The sequence below is a fragment of the Vombatus ursinus genome, unplaced genomic scaffold, assembly GCF_900497805.2.
Source record: "Vombatus ursinus unplaced genomic scaffold, bare-nosed wombat genome assembly UNPS02014786.1, whole genome shotgun sequence".
Lineage (NCBI taxonomy): Eukaryota > Metazoa > Chordata > Mammalia > Diprotodontia > Vombatidae > Vombatus > Vombatus ursinus.
Genome location: NW_020954564.1, coordinates 54,656,241 through 54,673,024, shown reverse-complemented (window position 1 = coordinate 54,673,024; position 16,784 = coordinate 54,656,241). Strand labels below are relative to the sequence as shown.

At 39.7% G+C, this 16,784-nt stretch overlaps 2 protein-coding genes across 2 annotated transcripts in view; one reads left to right on the top strand and one right to left on the bottom strand.

The window, feature by feature from the left end:
• Positions 1-178, bottom strand: part of LOC114047301 (ankyrin repeat domain-containing protein 27-like) — a 92,973-nt gene extending 92,795 nt beyond the window's left edge. The window contains 1 exon segment of the mRNA XM_027868070.1: positions 93-178. The gene's annotated coding sequence lies outside the window, so the exon portion shown is untranslated.
• Positions 179-1,568: 1,390 nt separating this feature from the next.
• On the top strand, positions 1,569-3,922 carry LOC114047319 (regulator of G-protein signaling 9-binding protein). Its single transcript, XM_027868097.1, has one exon. It carries the CDS (start codon positions 1,988-1,990, stop codon positions 2,699-2,701), a length of 714 nt encoding a protein of 237 aa, XP_027723898.1. The 5' UTR covers positions 1,569-1,987; the 3' UTR covers positions 2,702-3,922.
• The last annotated feature ends 12,862 nt before the right edge of the window (positions 3,923-16,784 follow it).

The following is a 16,784-nucleotide window of genomic DNA, read 5'->3' as shown; positions in this document are numbered from 1 at the left end:
CAGCCCGGGCCCGTCCAGGCGCCCACCGCCCCCATCCTCCCAGGCCAGGTGAGCCGGACCCCAGGCCCGGGAACTCGTGGGGAGCCACTTACTCAGGTAAGTACCATGGTTTCACTTCCTGCCCACCTCCGCGGACGCTGAGCCGGAGGCGGCAACATCTGCACCGCCAACGCAGAGGCTTCCCCGCCCCTCCCAGCCCCTCCCCCTGGCCCCGGAGGGCTCTCAGCCCCGCAGCTGCAGACCGACCAATCAGTCACCGCCGCCGCGAAGACTGACGCACAGGCAGAGCAATCGCCAAAGACTAGCTGGTTCGAAAGGCGGAGCTCTCAAAGCGAGGAAACAGCTTCCTACGAGAGCCCTCCGCCGCCCTTGAGCATGCGCAGGGCCATCCGGTTAGAGGGAGGGAGGAGGGATCTGAGTGCGAGTTCGACACTTGTGGCTGCAAGAGGCAGGCTCGCGGCGTCGGCCTGCCGGGGTATGGTAACTTTCGATAAAAGCCTGAGTTGGCACCCTCGTGAGGTTTCTAGTGTCTCTGAGGGTGGGATAATGCGATTCTCCACCTACGTCACCCATGGGATAACAAGAGCTGGGGATTTGGAGAACTAGTTTCTAGTGCCTCCTCTGACTATAATGCGCTTTGAGATCTTGCCCAAATTATTTCTCCTCACAGGGACTCTGTTTCCTCAACCACAAAATGAAGAAGTTAGATGAAACAAGTATTTCGTAAGCGTCTACTATGTGCCTATGCGATGGGATACAAATACAAAGAACGAGTCATTCCCTGCTCGAAAGTTTACATTCTAATAGGGAGGACACGTACATATAAAAAGATATGCAGCATAAATATAAAATTCATACATAGATATATAAAGTAGCTAAATGCAAGATACAATGGGAGGAAGGAACCTGGTTGGAGGTCGGATTCTGGAAGTTTGCAACAGGTTTATATATTTTCTCATTGGTCTCTCAAAAGCCTTATGTAGTTGGTGCTACGGGTATGATGCCCATTTTACAGTTGAGGAAATTGATGTTCAGATATGACTCGTGTACAATCACACAGCAAGTGCTAGGCACAATTTGAACCCATGTCTTCATTCACAATAGCTCTCGTTTTCACTGCACCGTAAGGTTTTAAATTAGGCACAATGTCCCTAACAAAATGAGGAAACTGAGGCTCAAAGAGCGGAATTGATTTTTCTAGGGTCACTCGGCGTCGGGGCGCCGATAGGAACCCACTTCAAGGCCATTCTCTGACATTATGTGAGATTCCTCCACCGCCTCCTAGCACGGGACACCCCAGAACTCCTCTAACCATGCCACGCCCTGTCCCATCTTCCTCTCCGCTTTCAGACTGGGATATAAGGCATCCGCAGTCTTTCAATGAGCATCTCCCCCCACCCCCCCACCCCGCCCAGTCAACCAGAGAGGGGCGGAGGAGGAGGCATGTGACCTGCCCGCCCACCCCAGACTGTAGAGCGGGAGAGCCCCGGGCACCGGGAGCTAAAGAAACCAACTATCAGATTATAGGACTAACGCCGCGGGACCCCGGCGGGGTCAGGGCTCTGCCTGGTGCGGGAGCGATGGATGCTCCGGTCCCGTGCTCTTGACTCGGGTGAGTAGCGGGCGAGAAACACAAAGATTAAAAAAAAAGGAAAAGGAAAAGGGGGAATGCTGGGCTTTGGCTAGACCGGACGCAGGGTCCAGCAGGAGATGAACTCAGTGCGGGACAGCCCCGGGCGCCGCACTGGGCTAGCCTTGGCCCCTCTAACCCCGGGTCACCGAGAGCCGGGCACCTGCATGGAGAGAAGAGGGGAACGATGAAGAAGAGCTCGGCTCGGACCACGTCCGAGGGCGGCGGCCGGTGCCTTCGGGTCCTTGTCTCTCCAAGCGCGTGAGTGGGAAAAGACCGTGTCAAGCGCCGGCGCTTAAGACCCTAGGAGCCGCAGCAACAACAGGGAGGAGGAGCAGCAATCTCCCCGTTGGAGGTATGGCGAAAGAAGAGTGCAAAGCGCTCCTGGACGCCTTGAACAGGGTGACAGCTTGCTACCGGCACATGGTCCTCAGCGTGGGCGGCACCGCGGACTCGCAGAACCTGCGCGAGGAGCTGAAGCAGACGCGGCAGAAAGCGCACGATTTGGCAGTGGCCAACAGGAACAAGCTCACCGCGGCCCTGAAGGACAAAAACGTCAGCAAGGAGGACAAGGCAGAGTTCGAGCGCCTCTGGGTGATTTTCTCCACATGCCTGGAGATCCTCGAGACCGACATGAAGAGGGCCCTGGAGCTGGGGCTGGAATTCCCCCTGAACGTTCCCAAGAAGCACCTCATCCAGACGGGCATGTCCGGAGGCACCGCGGGCGTGGCTGCACGAGCCATGAGCGTCCAGAACATGAAGTATGAGGCCGAACGCAACATCGATGAAGTGGATCTGAAGGACCTGGAGCAAGAGATCCACAAGGTGGGAGAGATGATGTATGAGATGGAGATGAAAGTGAACGTGCCTCAGTGGACCGTGGAGGCCAAACAGGATCCCGGGGCAGAGCTCAAATCCACCACCAGTGCAGGAGCTTCCTCAGGCGGTTTCGTCTCCATAGAAGAGAGAAAAGGCTTTTGTGACATTAGCAAACTTCTGGCTGCGATTGTTTTCAGTGCTGTGCTCATCCTAGCTGTTATCTTGGCAGTGTGTGTGGTGAAATTGTCCTAATGGAAATAGGGAACTTAATCACAGACTGACTGATGAACACTTCCCCTGCCCCCCCCATCAAAACTTCAATTCCATTGAAAGACCAAAGTGGTTGGGTTTTTGTGTGTTTTAATGTAAGGGATGTGGATGTGTTCTACAATGAATCTGTGTGTGTTTTTTTAAGTACACTTAAGACTCCACGAAGCAATGTTTGCTTTCTGGACCTGGAAGAGTTAATTTTGCACAAATTATCTGAGTATTATAGCTAAAGGCTAGAAGAGATTTACCTGCTATTAATAGAGACCTATCACAACGACCCCAAATTACCTCTCTTTAATAGGTTATTATGTGCTGCTGGTTCATGTTTACAAAGTGTCTGAATTTGACACCCCCGAGTATAATTTGGGGAAAAATTACAATGGGTCGTTTTGTAAAGCATTTCCTTTTCTTTTTTTTCTGAAAGAAATAGTAAATAGCAAATAAGTAATTTTTAGTTTAATCCTTCAGGCCTGAGTTTAGGAGAATATGCAAATAGTGAACCACAGTAAATGGTGCCTGATTGATTGTACTCTGGCCAGGTTACTCTTTAGTCACAAAAAAAGCCAAACTAGATCAGTAGAAAAAGTTTTGTTTCCACGGTCTCACAAGATTGTTCTCCCTTAAAGTACAGATAACCTATTCCAGTTGAGTGTGCCCTTTAATGTAGATTGGTTAAGCTGCACGTTAATATTGAAGATCAGAGAAATAAACCTCTTTCACCTAGGAAGGAGAAAATGGACAGTAATTTTAATAGACTTTGGTGGTGAGCAAAACATGATTAAAATTGACACTTTCTCCTTCCTTCACTCTAGTTTGTCTTTGTTCCACAGCTAGACTAGAGCTGCTGTCCACACAAGGGGAAGGGGAGGAGGGAAAATCCTTTTCTAAATCCTAATCCTGTAATCCTTAGCAGCAAAATGCTTAGTGAGACCAGTAATATTTTAGTTTGCTTAAGGGGATGCCAGGGCCTCTGACTTTGATGGAAACTGCAGGAAATCAAGGTATATTTTATGTCCACAATGTCCAATCACAACCTTGACAGGCAAGAATTCAACTTACATCGCTTCTGAGAGGAGTCATAAGACACCACTAATCAAAAGGAATAATGAGTTGGTCAGTTATTAGATTCACCAGTCCACTTGTTGTTAGCTGAGAGTTTTCATTTTTCAGAGTTTTAGTATTTTTTATTTAGAAGACATCTCAAATGCCTAAGTTATTTTCATCATGTTAGTTTTTAAAAAATCTCAAATTCACAACAAAAACAATATAAGGAATGTAAACCCAAATAAATATACCAAATGCGTAATTTATTCTACTTTCCTTTTGCATGAAAACTTTGGCTATTATTCATGCTATACACATTAATGTACTCACTGCAGAGTAAGCGGTACCATTCAATATATATATGTGTGTATACACACACACACACACAAACGGAATTGCTAGAACTAGGTTCATGTTACTGGGGGTTTGGGGGTTGAGGAGAAGAATAAGCATTTCTGTACTACGATGCAAAGTCGGTGCTATTATTATCCCCTTTTTACATTTGAGGAAACTAAGGCAAACAGATTATGTGACTTGCTCAGGGTCACACAGCTAGTAAGTGTTGTTCATTCATGTCTGACTCCTCATGACCCCATTTGGGGTTTTCTTGGCAAAGATACTGGAGTGGTTTGTCATTTCCTTCTCCAGCTCATTTTACAGATGAGGAAACTGAGGATTAAGGATTAAGTGACTTGCCTGGGGTCACACATTTAGTAAGTGTCTGAGGCCAGAACTGAACTCAGGAAGATAAGTCTAACTCCAGGCCCAGCATTCTAACCAATGCACACCAGCTGCTTCATAGTAACACATTAAGGTTTGCAAAGTGCTTAACATATATTATCTTATTTGATCCTCACAATGACCCTGGGTGATAGGTGCTATTAGCCACCCCATTTTATAGGCACAGAAAGATTAAGCCACCCAGAGTCATACAGCTAGCAAATATCTGAGGCAAGATTTGAACTCAGGTCTTCCTGATTCCAGGTCTAGTGCTCTGTGTACTCCACCACCTAGCTGCCTCTGGTACCGTGCATTTAATTGAATTTTTCCCCTAAAAGATCTAAAATTTTCTTATCTTGGAAAGTTAGAGTCAAGTGAGTTAAGTGCCTGTATTTGTAAATTAGTTAAGAAATCTATGGAAATACAATTTGTCTTAGACTTTAAATTTGCTTAACTGTTGCAGTCTTTTTCTTAACTTAGAGCAAATTGTGTTCTACCTCGGAAAACCATTCTATATAAAGGACTTTTTATGTCTTTTATGACTTTATGATTTTTATGACTTTTGAGTTCTCTCCAATGAGGTCACAATACATAGTTGAAATGTTGAAAAATTCATGATAGTGCATTTTCCTGAGTTCAAGATTTCCTGAGACTCTTACTAGCTGTGTGACCCTGGGCTAGTCACTTAACCCTATTTGCCTCGATTCCTCATCTGAAAAATCAGCTGAAGAAGGAAATGGCAAACCACTAAAGTGTCTTTGCCAAGAAAACACCAAAGGGGGTCTTGAAGAGTTGGAAATCACTGAACATCAACAATAAAAGAACAATAGCAATTCTTATTTGGAGTTCTGCTTCACAAATGGTGTCACCACTTTTCCTGCAAAGCACTTCAGACTTCCTTATCTAATCTGTATTAAACCCTAAGGAATTTCAATGATGTCCAATCTATGACCGAAGAAAATATCTTAATTCCCCTAGGAGGAGAAAATGACTGCCTCAGAGAGGTTTCATTAGCAGGAGCATTGAGGTTGATAGCTCTTTTGGAGCACGGCTGGGAACGGATGCCGTAGGCCTCTACATTGATTGCTGCTCTAGTTCCTGAGGGGCCTCCTGTGACTTTAGGGAATATAGGCAGGAGGTAATTTGAGAAGGTGGCTGGTAAACACTCAAAAGCATCAGAAGAGAGCTTCTAAAGTCTCCTATTGTTTTTTTTTTCCCCTGTCTCAAAACTCTACTTTTTCATTCCCATCCCACTTCAAGCCAGTTACTCTTCTCATTTCTTCTCTAAGCCAGCTGGCTGAATGGTCTTTATTCATAGTCCTAAACCAAATACTAGAGATTTTATGAGTGCTAATATAAGCAGTATTTCTAATCCATTATAGAGTTGTAATAGTCATTATACACTACAAGCACAAGATACCAGGGATTATTATCTTTAGAAAAGGTGAGAAATTTTAAGGTTGTCCCTTTTGTATTCGTGACCCTTTTTGGGGTTTTCTTAGTAAAGATACTGGGGTGGTTTGCCATTTCCTTCTCCAGCTCATTTTACAGATAAGGAAATTGAGGCAAACAGGGTTAAGTGACTTGCCCAAGGTCACACAACTACTAAGTGTCTGAGAACAGTCTTGAACTTATGAAGATGAGTCTTCCTGACTTCAGGCCCAGCACTCTATCCATTGCGCCACCGATGTTCCCTAGCAGCCTAGAAGTTCTATAACTTTGTTGCATCATTCTTTTTTTTTTAATTCAATTTTGTCTTGTTTTCAGTTTTGAATTCTCTTCCTTCTACCACCCCCTTTCTCCCAAGCCCTTGAGAAGTCAAGAAAAGCAAAATCCATTTCAAAAATATAAAGTCAAGCAAAACAAATTCCCATATCAGCCATGAGAAAGAGGAAAGAAAAAAGAAAATATACTTAAATGTGCACTTTTGACTCCATCAGTTCTTAACCTTAAGGTAAATAACATGTTATATCATGAGTCCTTTGGAATTGTGCTTGATCATTCTGTTGATCAAAGTTTGTAAGTCTTTCAAAGTTGTTTATCTTTACAATAAGGTGCTAGCTTTGCTCACTTCACTTTGAATCAATTGATAAAAGTCTTCCTAGGCACTTGAATATTCTCATTCTTCTTTCTCACTTTAGAGAAAGCTCCAGCTTTTCAGTTAAATATTTTAAAGGTATCCTATATCATTTCATCAGAACTCAAAGGATCCTTTCTAATTTCTATGCTTATACTGTAGTGCTTTCAACTGGACATTTTGGTGAATTAACAATGGCTTTCCAAAGTCAATATAAATCATAACTCACCAGGTGTTGCTATGCCTTCACCATTAAGAGTAACTGAGATAAATTGATAAATGATTTTTATTGGTTGTTACTATTGCCATCCCTCTTGGATAAAGTTTTGGTATAGATTTAGATATATTCCTTATTCTCAAATACATTTGTGGTCACTGTTCGACTGAAGTCAAATGGAAACTTTGATTGAAGTATAATAATCACAAGGAGTAAATGTTTCCAAAAAGACCATGAAAATGGTTGCAAAAAAGCCCTGAGATTCTAACATACACTTTTATGTGTTTCTTAGTGTCCATGAGTATTTTAGCCTAATTTTTTAAATTGAAATATTAGTGTTAGAAATATAACATTATCTATTAGACCCTCTATTATGCATTGAAATTTAACTGTCACAAAAAAATAATTGAAGTAAGTATAACTTGCTGCGTCACGAGCTACTCTTTTCTAATAAGTTAAATAGTATTGGCTGTGCTTTCATTCTATGTGTGAAATAAGAGAATGAATTCAGTTTAACACAGGACTGACAACCAGTTAAGTTGGCCAAAAATCATTAATTTTATTTTTTTTAATTATTTGATTATAAGTACATGCAAAAAAGCAGCAATTTTGTGATTTTTAAATTATTTAAAATTTTATTTTCAAGTCCTCATCTCTTTCTCCCTCCTCCTTCCCCACCTATTGGGAAAGCAAGGAAAACAAAACTGTTACAAATATATAGAGTAAAGCAAAACAAATTTCTACATTAGCAATGTCCAATAGTGTTCCATCATATTCATATGCCATAACTTGCTCAACCATTCCCCGATTTATGGGCACATTACCTCCTCAGTTGCCTAAAATTGGTGATACAATAAAATATAAATTCTAGAAATATTTTCAATGGATTAACTAAGGTATTCACTTAAGTTAATGTCAAAGCTTGTGCCTTAGGCCACCTTCTTCCCCAATCTAAAGATCATATTCAAGGAAATGCTCTTACTTCAATAATTATTGCTATTATAAATCTAGTCATATTTTGTTAGCTGGTGAATCAGTGATTCAAAGACAAATTTTCCACCAGTGTTTGTCAATTGAGTAAATAATAGCTTTCTCTGCTATTTAAGAAATGTTTACAAAAAACTTAATATGAGAGCTTTCTTTTATGATGAAAGTCCAAAATTTAGTCATAAATTCTGAGCTATGGCAACATTTTTTTCAAGGGGAACAGCTCACCAATTCCTTTGCTCTGGGAAGGTGTATTTTTATTAGCAATGAGGGGAAAAGACCTTGTAAATAAAATTATTTTTAAGCTTTATGTTTTATGGCATACTTAATAATAATAACTCACATTTATTCAGCCCATTTAAGTTTGCAATGAGTTTTACACATGCTTGGGCTTTAAAACAAACCCATAAGGTAGGTTAGTTATCACTTACAGAGCTAGTTAAGTATCTGGGGTAAGTTCAAACCTAGATCTTCCTGACTGCAAATCCAAGACTCTATGCACTATACTGTACTGTTTCCTAATCAAGTTTAAAGTGTGCTACATCAAATATATATATGACTAATGCTGACCTAATGAATAGTCCTAGTTGAGGAAACGATAAGAATGTTAAATTAAGGCATATTTTAATCTGAACATGCACACAACATTTTTTGGGGAGTTGAGGCAATCAGGGTTAATTGACTTGCCCAGGGTCACACAGATAGTAAGTGTCAAGTGTCTTAAGGCTGGATTTGAACTCAGGTCCTCCTGACTCCAGAGCCAATGCTCTATCTACTTCATTACCTAGCTGCCCCATGCACATGGCTTTCTAACCATCAGGCTTCTTTCTAGAATGCAATATTTGTCTCATCCATAATACTTTTTAAAGTAAAAAAAACTCTAAAAATTACAATTGCCAAAGAGAATGTTGTGTAGTAAAAGGTTATTGGTCTCAGAGTTGGAAGATTTGAATTCCAGTCCTGGGTCTACCACTAATTTGCTGTGATCATAAAATAATAGATTTAGAGTTGGAAAGGACCTTAGAGCTAAACTTGCCTCCCCCGGTCTCCTGCTCCCCATACACACATTTTACCAATGAAGAAACTTGGTCCCAGAAAGGTTAACTCACTAGTTCATGCTTAAGCTTTTACCTCTCTGGACTTCTGTTTCCTCATCTATATGCTATATCACTGAAGTCCATTATAGATGTAAAAAAATTTTGAAACCTACAAACAGAATGCACATGTATAAAAAATGCTTTTTGTTATATTTCCCCCTTTTCCCTAGTTCCATTAGCATTCTTCTTAACATATAATATTTGAGGAACTGTTGAGTTTTTAGTAATTTGGAAAATTTAATTATTTAAGTTCACTGACCTATGGTTTTAGTCCAATTCAAAATGATTACTTTCTGAACTAAAAAATAATTTCATATACCACATATCTTACTTGATAAAATATCAATTTGAATTCTGGAGAAGTCAAAGTTTGAGGCTAAGAAAATACAGTATTTATTATTTTTTAAAGTCACTTTTTTTTAAGCAACCAGATTATCTGACCAGATTCTGAAAAGATAAAAGTATTAAACTCTACAATGTTATACTAGAGTTTGGAGAATCTTGTGAAATAAATTAACTCAGTATAGAATTGTAATCACATTAGCTTGCCAAATAGTATAAGCTCTAAATAATGTTTGTATGTGGAACTAGAACTAAGTCTTTGTGTCTTTTTAAAAAATGTACATTCCAATTATTACTATTAAGCAAGAGAAAGTAATGTATTATATACAGCCTCTACAATCTTGGGAAGTAAAGATGTTGCCTAAAGTATTACTTATTAATTACAGCTAATGATTTTTTAAACCTTCACCTTGCTTACTCCTGCACATTCTGATATTTGTGAAGGCCCCTAATCAACATATTTACCCTTCACAGATTGTCATTACGTAAAGAGATGTTCAGAAATATCACTGGATTATAGATCTCCAAATGCTTTCCCTCAATACGATTATGTTAGTCTTTTAATGCAGGCTGTACTGGACCAAATAATAGGTACACAAAGAATTACCATTTGTTGCTGTTAGCATACACTAAAAAGTCAGATTAGCAAAGAATGACTTTGTTTCTTATTAAAATTCATATATAATTGACTAAAATGGACACATACTCATTCACTTGTGCGTGAGAAGAAAAATGTTCATTTCCTTTTTTTGGAACCATGAAATGTCAACCAATGTTTGTGTTACTTGCGTTATTTGCGTCTTCATATTGTAAGGACCTTATGCTGCAAGCATAATTTTTATATGAAAATGGCAATATGAAGTTACTTAAAATAATAATTTTTAAGTGCTGCCCCCATCTAGAAAAGTTGATCTGGAGTTAAAAATGTAATTATGAAGGTCAATGTTGCAGTAAATAATTCTTCCCCAAACACTGAAATATGAAGATAATATTAAAATGAACATACTTATATAGAGATACAAGTTTTCAAAGATAAGGAAAGGCACTTAAATGCTCTACAAAGCTTTGGGTACTATGGATGAATCACAAGAGAAACCAAGAAGGAAGATTAAGGATGACTACCTAGTTTTAGGGCAGCTAGGTGACACAATGGATAGAGCACTGAGCCTGGAGACAGGAGAACCTGAATTCAAATGTGACCTCAATCACTTCCTAGCCATGTGACCCTGGGCCAGTCACTTAACCTCTGTTTGCCTCAGTACCTCATCTGCAAAATGGAGACACACTGGAGAAGGAAATGCAAACCACTTCAATACCTTTGCCAAGAAAACTCCATGGACTTTGTACATAGAGTCATGACTGAACAACAGCAAGCTAGTTTTAAATATCTGACAACCATACCTCAATTTGCATCTCTGGTCTGACACCTGTCTGCTGGGGGGAGGAAGGAATAATTAATTAATCAATCGATTAACAAGCATTTATTCAGCACCTACTTCATGGCAGGACTCTTGCTAGGATCTGGGGATAAAATGTCAAAAGTGAAATAATCCCTGCCGTAAAGGAACTTAAATTCTATCTCTATCTATCCATCTATCTAAGAACTTAAATTCTATTTAGATCTATCTATCCATCCATCTATCCATCCATCCATCCATCATCTATCCATTCATCTATCTATCTATTTACAATATAGATAAAAGGCGATTTTGGGAGGAAAGACACCCATAGGAGGGTGGATCTGGAAAGGCTTCTTGTAGAAGGTAGCATTTAAGCTGAATCTTTAAGGAAACCAGAGACTCTAAGAGGAAAAGATGAGAGGGTGAAGGGAGGCAATGTGATCCAGGCATGGGGAATGTCCAATATAAGATATGGGAAACAGAGTGAAGAACAGTAAGAAAACCAGATTGATTGAATTGTAGAGTAAATGAAAAGAAGCAATATGTAATATGGCTGGAAAGATAGCTGGGGGGCAGGTTGGAAAGACCTTTAAATGCCAAATATGGGAGTTTATTTTTTATCTTAGAATTAATGGAAGTCATTATTGAGTAGAGGAATACCATGGTCAGCTTTGCACTTTAGGAAGATCAATTTGATAGCTATATGGAAGTTGAATTAGAGGAGGTGCTTGAGATAAGGAGACAAAATGAGAGGCTATTGAAATGGTCCATGTAGGAGTCAAAGGTTCTGTCTAAGATTCTAGGGTTGTAGCTGTGTGAGTGGAGAGAAGGAGACAGAGATGAGAGATGTTATAGAAGTTGAAATGATAAGATTTGATAACTGATTGGAAATGTGGGGTGAGAGATTAAGGAGTTCAAAATGACACCAAGATTATTAACCTGGATTAGATTACTAATCCTGCCTCCTTTTTTTCTCTCTCTCTGTCTCTCTGTCTCTGTCTCTCAATCTCTCTCTTTCTCTCTCTTCCCCTCCCCTTGCATTTGAATGAGGCAGTAAGTTTGGTCTATTCTTTTCTGCCTTAGGTAAAGGAGTAGTAGAAATGGAATGGATTAGGTTGTAAGTTTATGGGCTTCAAAAAGATCCTCTAGTGGGGAACCTGTGCCCTTTGACTGAATCCAAACTTCACAGAACAATTAGAGGGCCATATGTGGCCTCGAGGCTACGTGTCCCCCACCCCTGGAGACGGAATACCAATTGCATGCTAACGTTTGCAGGGAGCTGAGCCTTATGAGGAGCAAAGTGCCCAATGACCTGGCATCACTGTAGTGAATAGAGAGTAGCCAAGATGGAACCTCTACCAGCTATGTTGAATTCAGAAATGATGGTGGAGTAGCAGGAAGAAGTACAACAAGCTCCCTCCCCCTCCCAAACTCCTCAAAACAGATCTAGAAAAACCACCAGACTGAATTCTGGTAGGGAAATCCAAGAAAAAAAAATCATAGTGAGTCATTTTTCCAGGCCAGATCAACCTATGGAGTCAGAGAGAGAGAAGTATGGAAAGGCGACGGGGCATGGCCATGAGCACACTGCCTCTGAAGTTCTCTACTGCAGGGAAATATTGTATACTTGGGTAAGAGAAGATTCCAGGTCCATATGAGGGTGTCCCCAGAGCAGGGGTGGGGAACCTGCCACCTCGAGGCCACATGTAGCCTTCTAGTTCCTAAAGTATGACCTTTTGACTGAGTCCAAGCATTACAGAACAAATCCTTTTGTTAAGGAGATTTGTTCTGTGAAGTTGGGATTTAGTCAAAGGGCTGCACTTGAGGACCTAGAGGGCCACATCCCTGACCCAGACCAATACCTGAGAACCAGAAAGGAACAGGCAGCTTTGTTGCTTCCTACCCAATTCCAGGTCACAGATCCAGTAGAGACTAAGGAATAGCCCTGTAACCAGTGGCCCTAAGTGAGAAGCAAGCAGCAGCTGTGAGGCTCAGGACGCAGTTGCAAAAAGGGTCTCAGTTTCAGCTGCTAGCCCAGTATGAAGCCTTAGCTTCAGAAGCTTTCACCTAAGAAGTTGGACCCCTGGGTTCAGGTGTGCTGACCAGACAGGATCCCAGGCTGTGGCTGCTGGCATGGAGAAAGAGGAGGAGGAGGAGGAAGAGTGAGCACACACCATTGAGTGCAGTTGCAGAAGGGTGGGGCTCTGCTGGTTGTGGTCATTTGAAGGAGAGCAGAGTCCCTGGTTTTGAAGGAGGGAGCTGAAGCTGCCTGAGGGACTGCAGGGAGTAAGAGTGTGTGCACTGGCAACTGTGCTAGGGGCCCTGGTCCTGGCTCAGGGGCAGAAAGGAATACCTGAGGTCATTTATAGACCAAGACATGAGCCAGACGAGCAGTGACCACATCTGGCCTTGGGTTGTAGAACATTGGAGGGGGCCATCACCAGTTGTCTATATCTTGCTACAGGACTCAGGTGACTCTGGAGGAGAGAGTGAGGCTAATGACTTTGCACAGCCCTGCCTCACTTAAATCCTATTCACTTGCACGTCATCACCTTCCTCATATCATTGGTCCTCTTTGAGAATGAAGGACTGTGAGTAGCAGCAGCTGCCCCGACATGGGGATCCAACTAGCCGGTTCCAGTTGGGCAATGCTGCTATTTTTTCCTTCTTCTCCTCCTTCTTCCCTTCCTCCTCTTCCCTCTGTCCACATGGGAAAGGTGCTCTGTCCAAAGGAATATAAATTTTGATCGCTTATATTTCCCAAGGTATCTTGGGGTTTGGGGGCTAGATTTTTTTCTTTCTTATTTATTCTATTATTGTTTTGTTTTGTTTTGTTTTTGAAACTGGGACAATTAACTCTTGTGTCATTAGTTTTCATTTATGATTTCTTGAAATATAGCTATGAAAAGTCAGGCTTTGATAAATGGATATTTAATGAACAAAAGGTCTTTCAGGTATTCTTGGGGAAAAGACCAGAACTGAACAGAAAATTTCACTTACAAGAATCAGAAAAAACATAAGAAGGTAAACATGAAAGACTAATTATAAGTGATTTAGTAAGGTTAAACTGTTTAGTTCTTATATGTGTAAATTATATTTGTAACTCTTAAGAATGTTATCATTTAAATGTTAGAGAAGATGTGTAAAAATTGGAACACTAATGCATTATTGGTGAAGTTGTGAAATGATTCAACCATTTTGGGGAGCAATTTGGAACTATGCCCAAAGGGCATACTCTTTGACCCAGCAATAGCACTTCTAGGGCTGCATCCCAAAAGGATCATAAAAATGGGAAAAAGGACCCACATATTCAAAAATATTTATAGCAGCTCTTTTTGTGGTGGCAAAGAATTGAAAGTTGAGAGGATGCCCATCAATTGGGGAATGGCTGAACAAGTTGTGGTATATGAATGTAATGGAATATTATTGTGCTATAAGAAATGATGAGCAGGTGGACTTCCGAAAAACCTGGAAAGACTTATACAAACTGTTGCTGAGTGAAGTGAGCAGAACCAGGAGAACATTGTACACTGTAACAGCCATGCTGTGCGATGACTAATATTGATAGACTTAGCCCTTTTCAGCAATGCAAGGATCTAAGACATCTCTAAAGGCCTCATGATGGAAAATGATATCCACATCCAAAGAGAGAACTACAGAGTTTGGATGCATCAAAGCATACTATTTGCTATTTTTTTCTTCTGTTGTGTTTTGTTTCCTCTTTCTGGTGGTTCCTCCTATTGGTTCTAATTCTTACTTACAACATCACTAATGTGAAAATATGTTTAATAAGAATGTATATGTGTTGCCTATATCAGATTGCGCTTCATCTTGGGGAGGAAGGTGGGGAGGGAGGGGGAGAAAAATTTAAAGCTCAAAAGCTTATGGAAGTGATTGTTGATAAATCAAAATAAATTGATAAAAACAAAACAAAAATAAAAAAAGAATGTTATCATTACTAGGGTAGTTCAAAAGACTATGCATAGATAGAAGGCTTTGGGTTGAGTTGAGTATGATGGGATGATCCTAAAAAATAAAATTGGATAGGGAGAGGTAAAATGGAGCAAATTCCCTCATACAGAAGAGATATGAATATAAGAACTGTTACAGTGGAGGGGAGGAAAGAGTGGAAGGAATATCGGGAACCTTATTCTCATCAGAACTTGGTTAAAGAGGAAATAAAAATCTTCTTAACATACAGAGAGATAGGAGGGCAAAGGGATAGAATAAGGGAGGGACTCATAGAAGGGTGTGAGAATTACGGAGGCAGTGGTCAGAAGTAATCTAGATTTCTAAGGAGGGATAGGGTAAAAAAGAGAGAAAGATAAACAGTGAGGAAAAATAGGATGGAGGGAAATACACGAGTAATTATAACTGTGAATGTGAATAGGATGAACTCACCCATAAAAGGGAAACGAATAGCAGAATGGATCAAAAACCAGAACCTGACAATATGGTGTTTACAAAACACACATTTAAAAATGAGAAACACAAGTAGAGTAAAAGTAAAGGGCTGGAATAAAATTTATTATGCTTCAGCTGATGGGGAAAAAAAAACCAAGGATAGTAGTCATTATCTCAGTCAAAATTAAAGCTAAAATAGATTTAATTAAAAGTGATGAGCAGAGAAACTACATTATGTTAAAAGGTACCATGGATAATGAAGTAATAGCAGTACTAAACATATATGCCTTAAATGCTATAGCAAAGATGGGGAACTTGCAGCCTTGAGGCCACATGTGGCCCTCTAGGTCCTCAAGTGCAGCCCTCTGACTGAATCTAAACTTCACATCACAAATTCCGTTAATAAAAGGATTTGTTAATAAAAGGATCAACTAATTCCAATATTCAATTAAAAAAAATAAAATTTTAACTCAGTCAAAAGGCTGCACCCAAGGACCTAGAAGGCCACATGTGGCCTTGAGGCCACAGGTTGCCCACCCCAGTATAGTATTCAATTTTTAAAAAGAAAAGGTAAATGAATTACAGAGGAAATTGATAGCAAAACTATAATACTGAGGGATTTCAACCTTTCCCTCTCAGAACTAGATAAATGTAACCAAAAGATTAATAGAATCTTAGAGAAGCTAGATATGATAGAAATCTGGAGAGAATTGAATGTGAATAGAAAGAAATATAGCTTTTCTTAGCAATGCATGGCACCTTTACAAAAACTGACCACATATTAGAACACAAAAACTTTATAGTTAAATGCAGAAAAGCAGAAATATTAAATGTATCCTTGTCAGATAATAATGCATGGAAACACTGATTAAAATTTAATTGGAGACTAAATAACTTAACCTTAAAAATGAATGGGTTAAAGAACAAGTCATAGAAACAATAAATAATTTTATTAAAGAGAATGATAATGATGAGACAATATATCAAAACTTATGGGATGCAGCAAAAGCAGTAATCCGAGGAAAATTTATATCTCTAAATGCTTACATCAATAAAAAAGAGAAAGAGCAGATCAGTGAATTGGGTATGCAATTTAAAAAACTAGAAAAAAAGCAAATTAAAATTCCTCAATTAAGCATCAAATTGGAAATTCTGAAAATTAGATAAGCAGAAGAAGAAATAGAAGATAAACTTATTTTAGAAAAAGAAATTGAACAGGCCACAAATGAGCTGCCTAAGAAAAAAGCATCAGGACCAGATGGATTTGCAAATGAATTCTACCAAACATTTAAAGATCAACTAATTCCAATATTCAATAAATTATTTTTAAAATAGGCAAAGGAGTCCTACCAAAGTCTTTTTATGAAACAAATATGATGCTCATACCTAAACAAGGAAAAACAAAAAAAGAGAAAGAAAATTATAGACCACTTTCACAAATGAATATTGATGCAAAAATCCTAAATAAAATACTAGCTAAGAGACTACAACAATATTTCACAAAGATTATTCATTATGACCAAGTAGGATTTATATCAGGAATGCAGGGGTGGTTCAATATGAGGAAAGCTATTAACATAATTGATTATATCAATAATGAAAGTAACAAAAATCACATGATTATATCAATAGATGCAGAAAAAGCTTTTGACAAAATACAATACTCAAATGAAAAGCATCATTGAAAGCACCGGGATAAATGGATTTTACCTTAAAATAATAAGAAACATCTACCTAAAATCATCAGCAAGCATTATCTGTAATAGGGGTAAGCTAG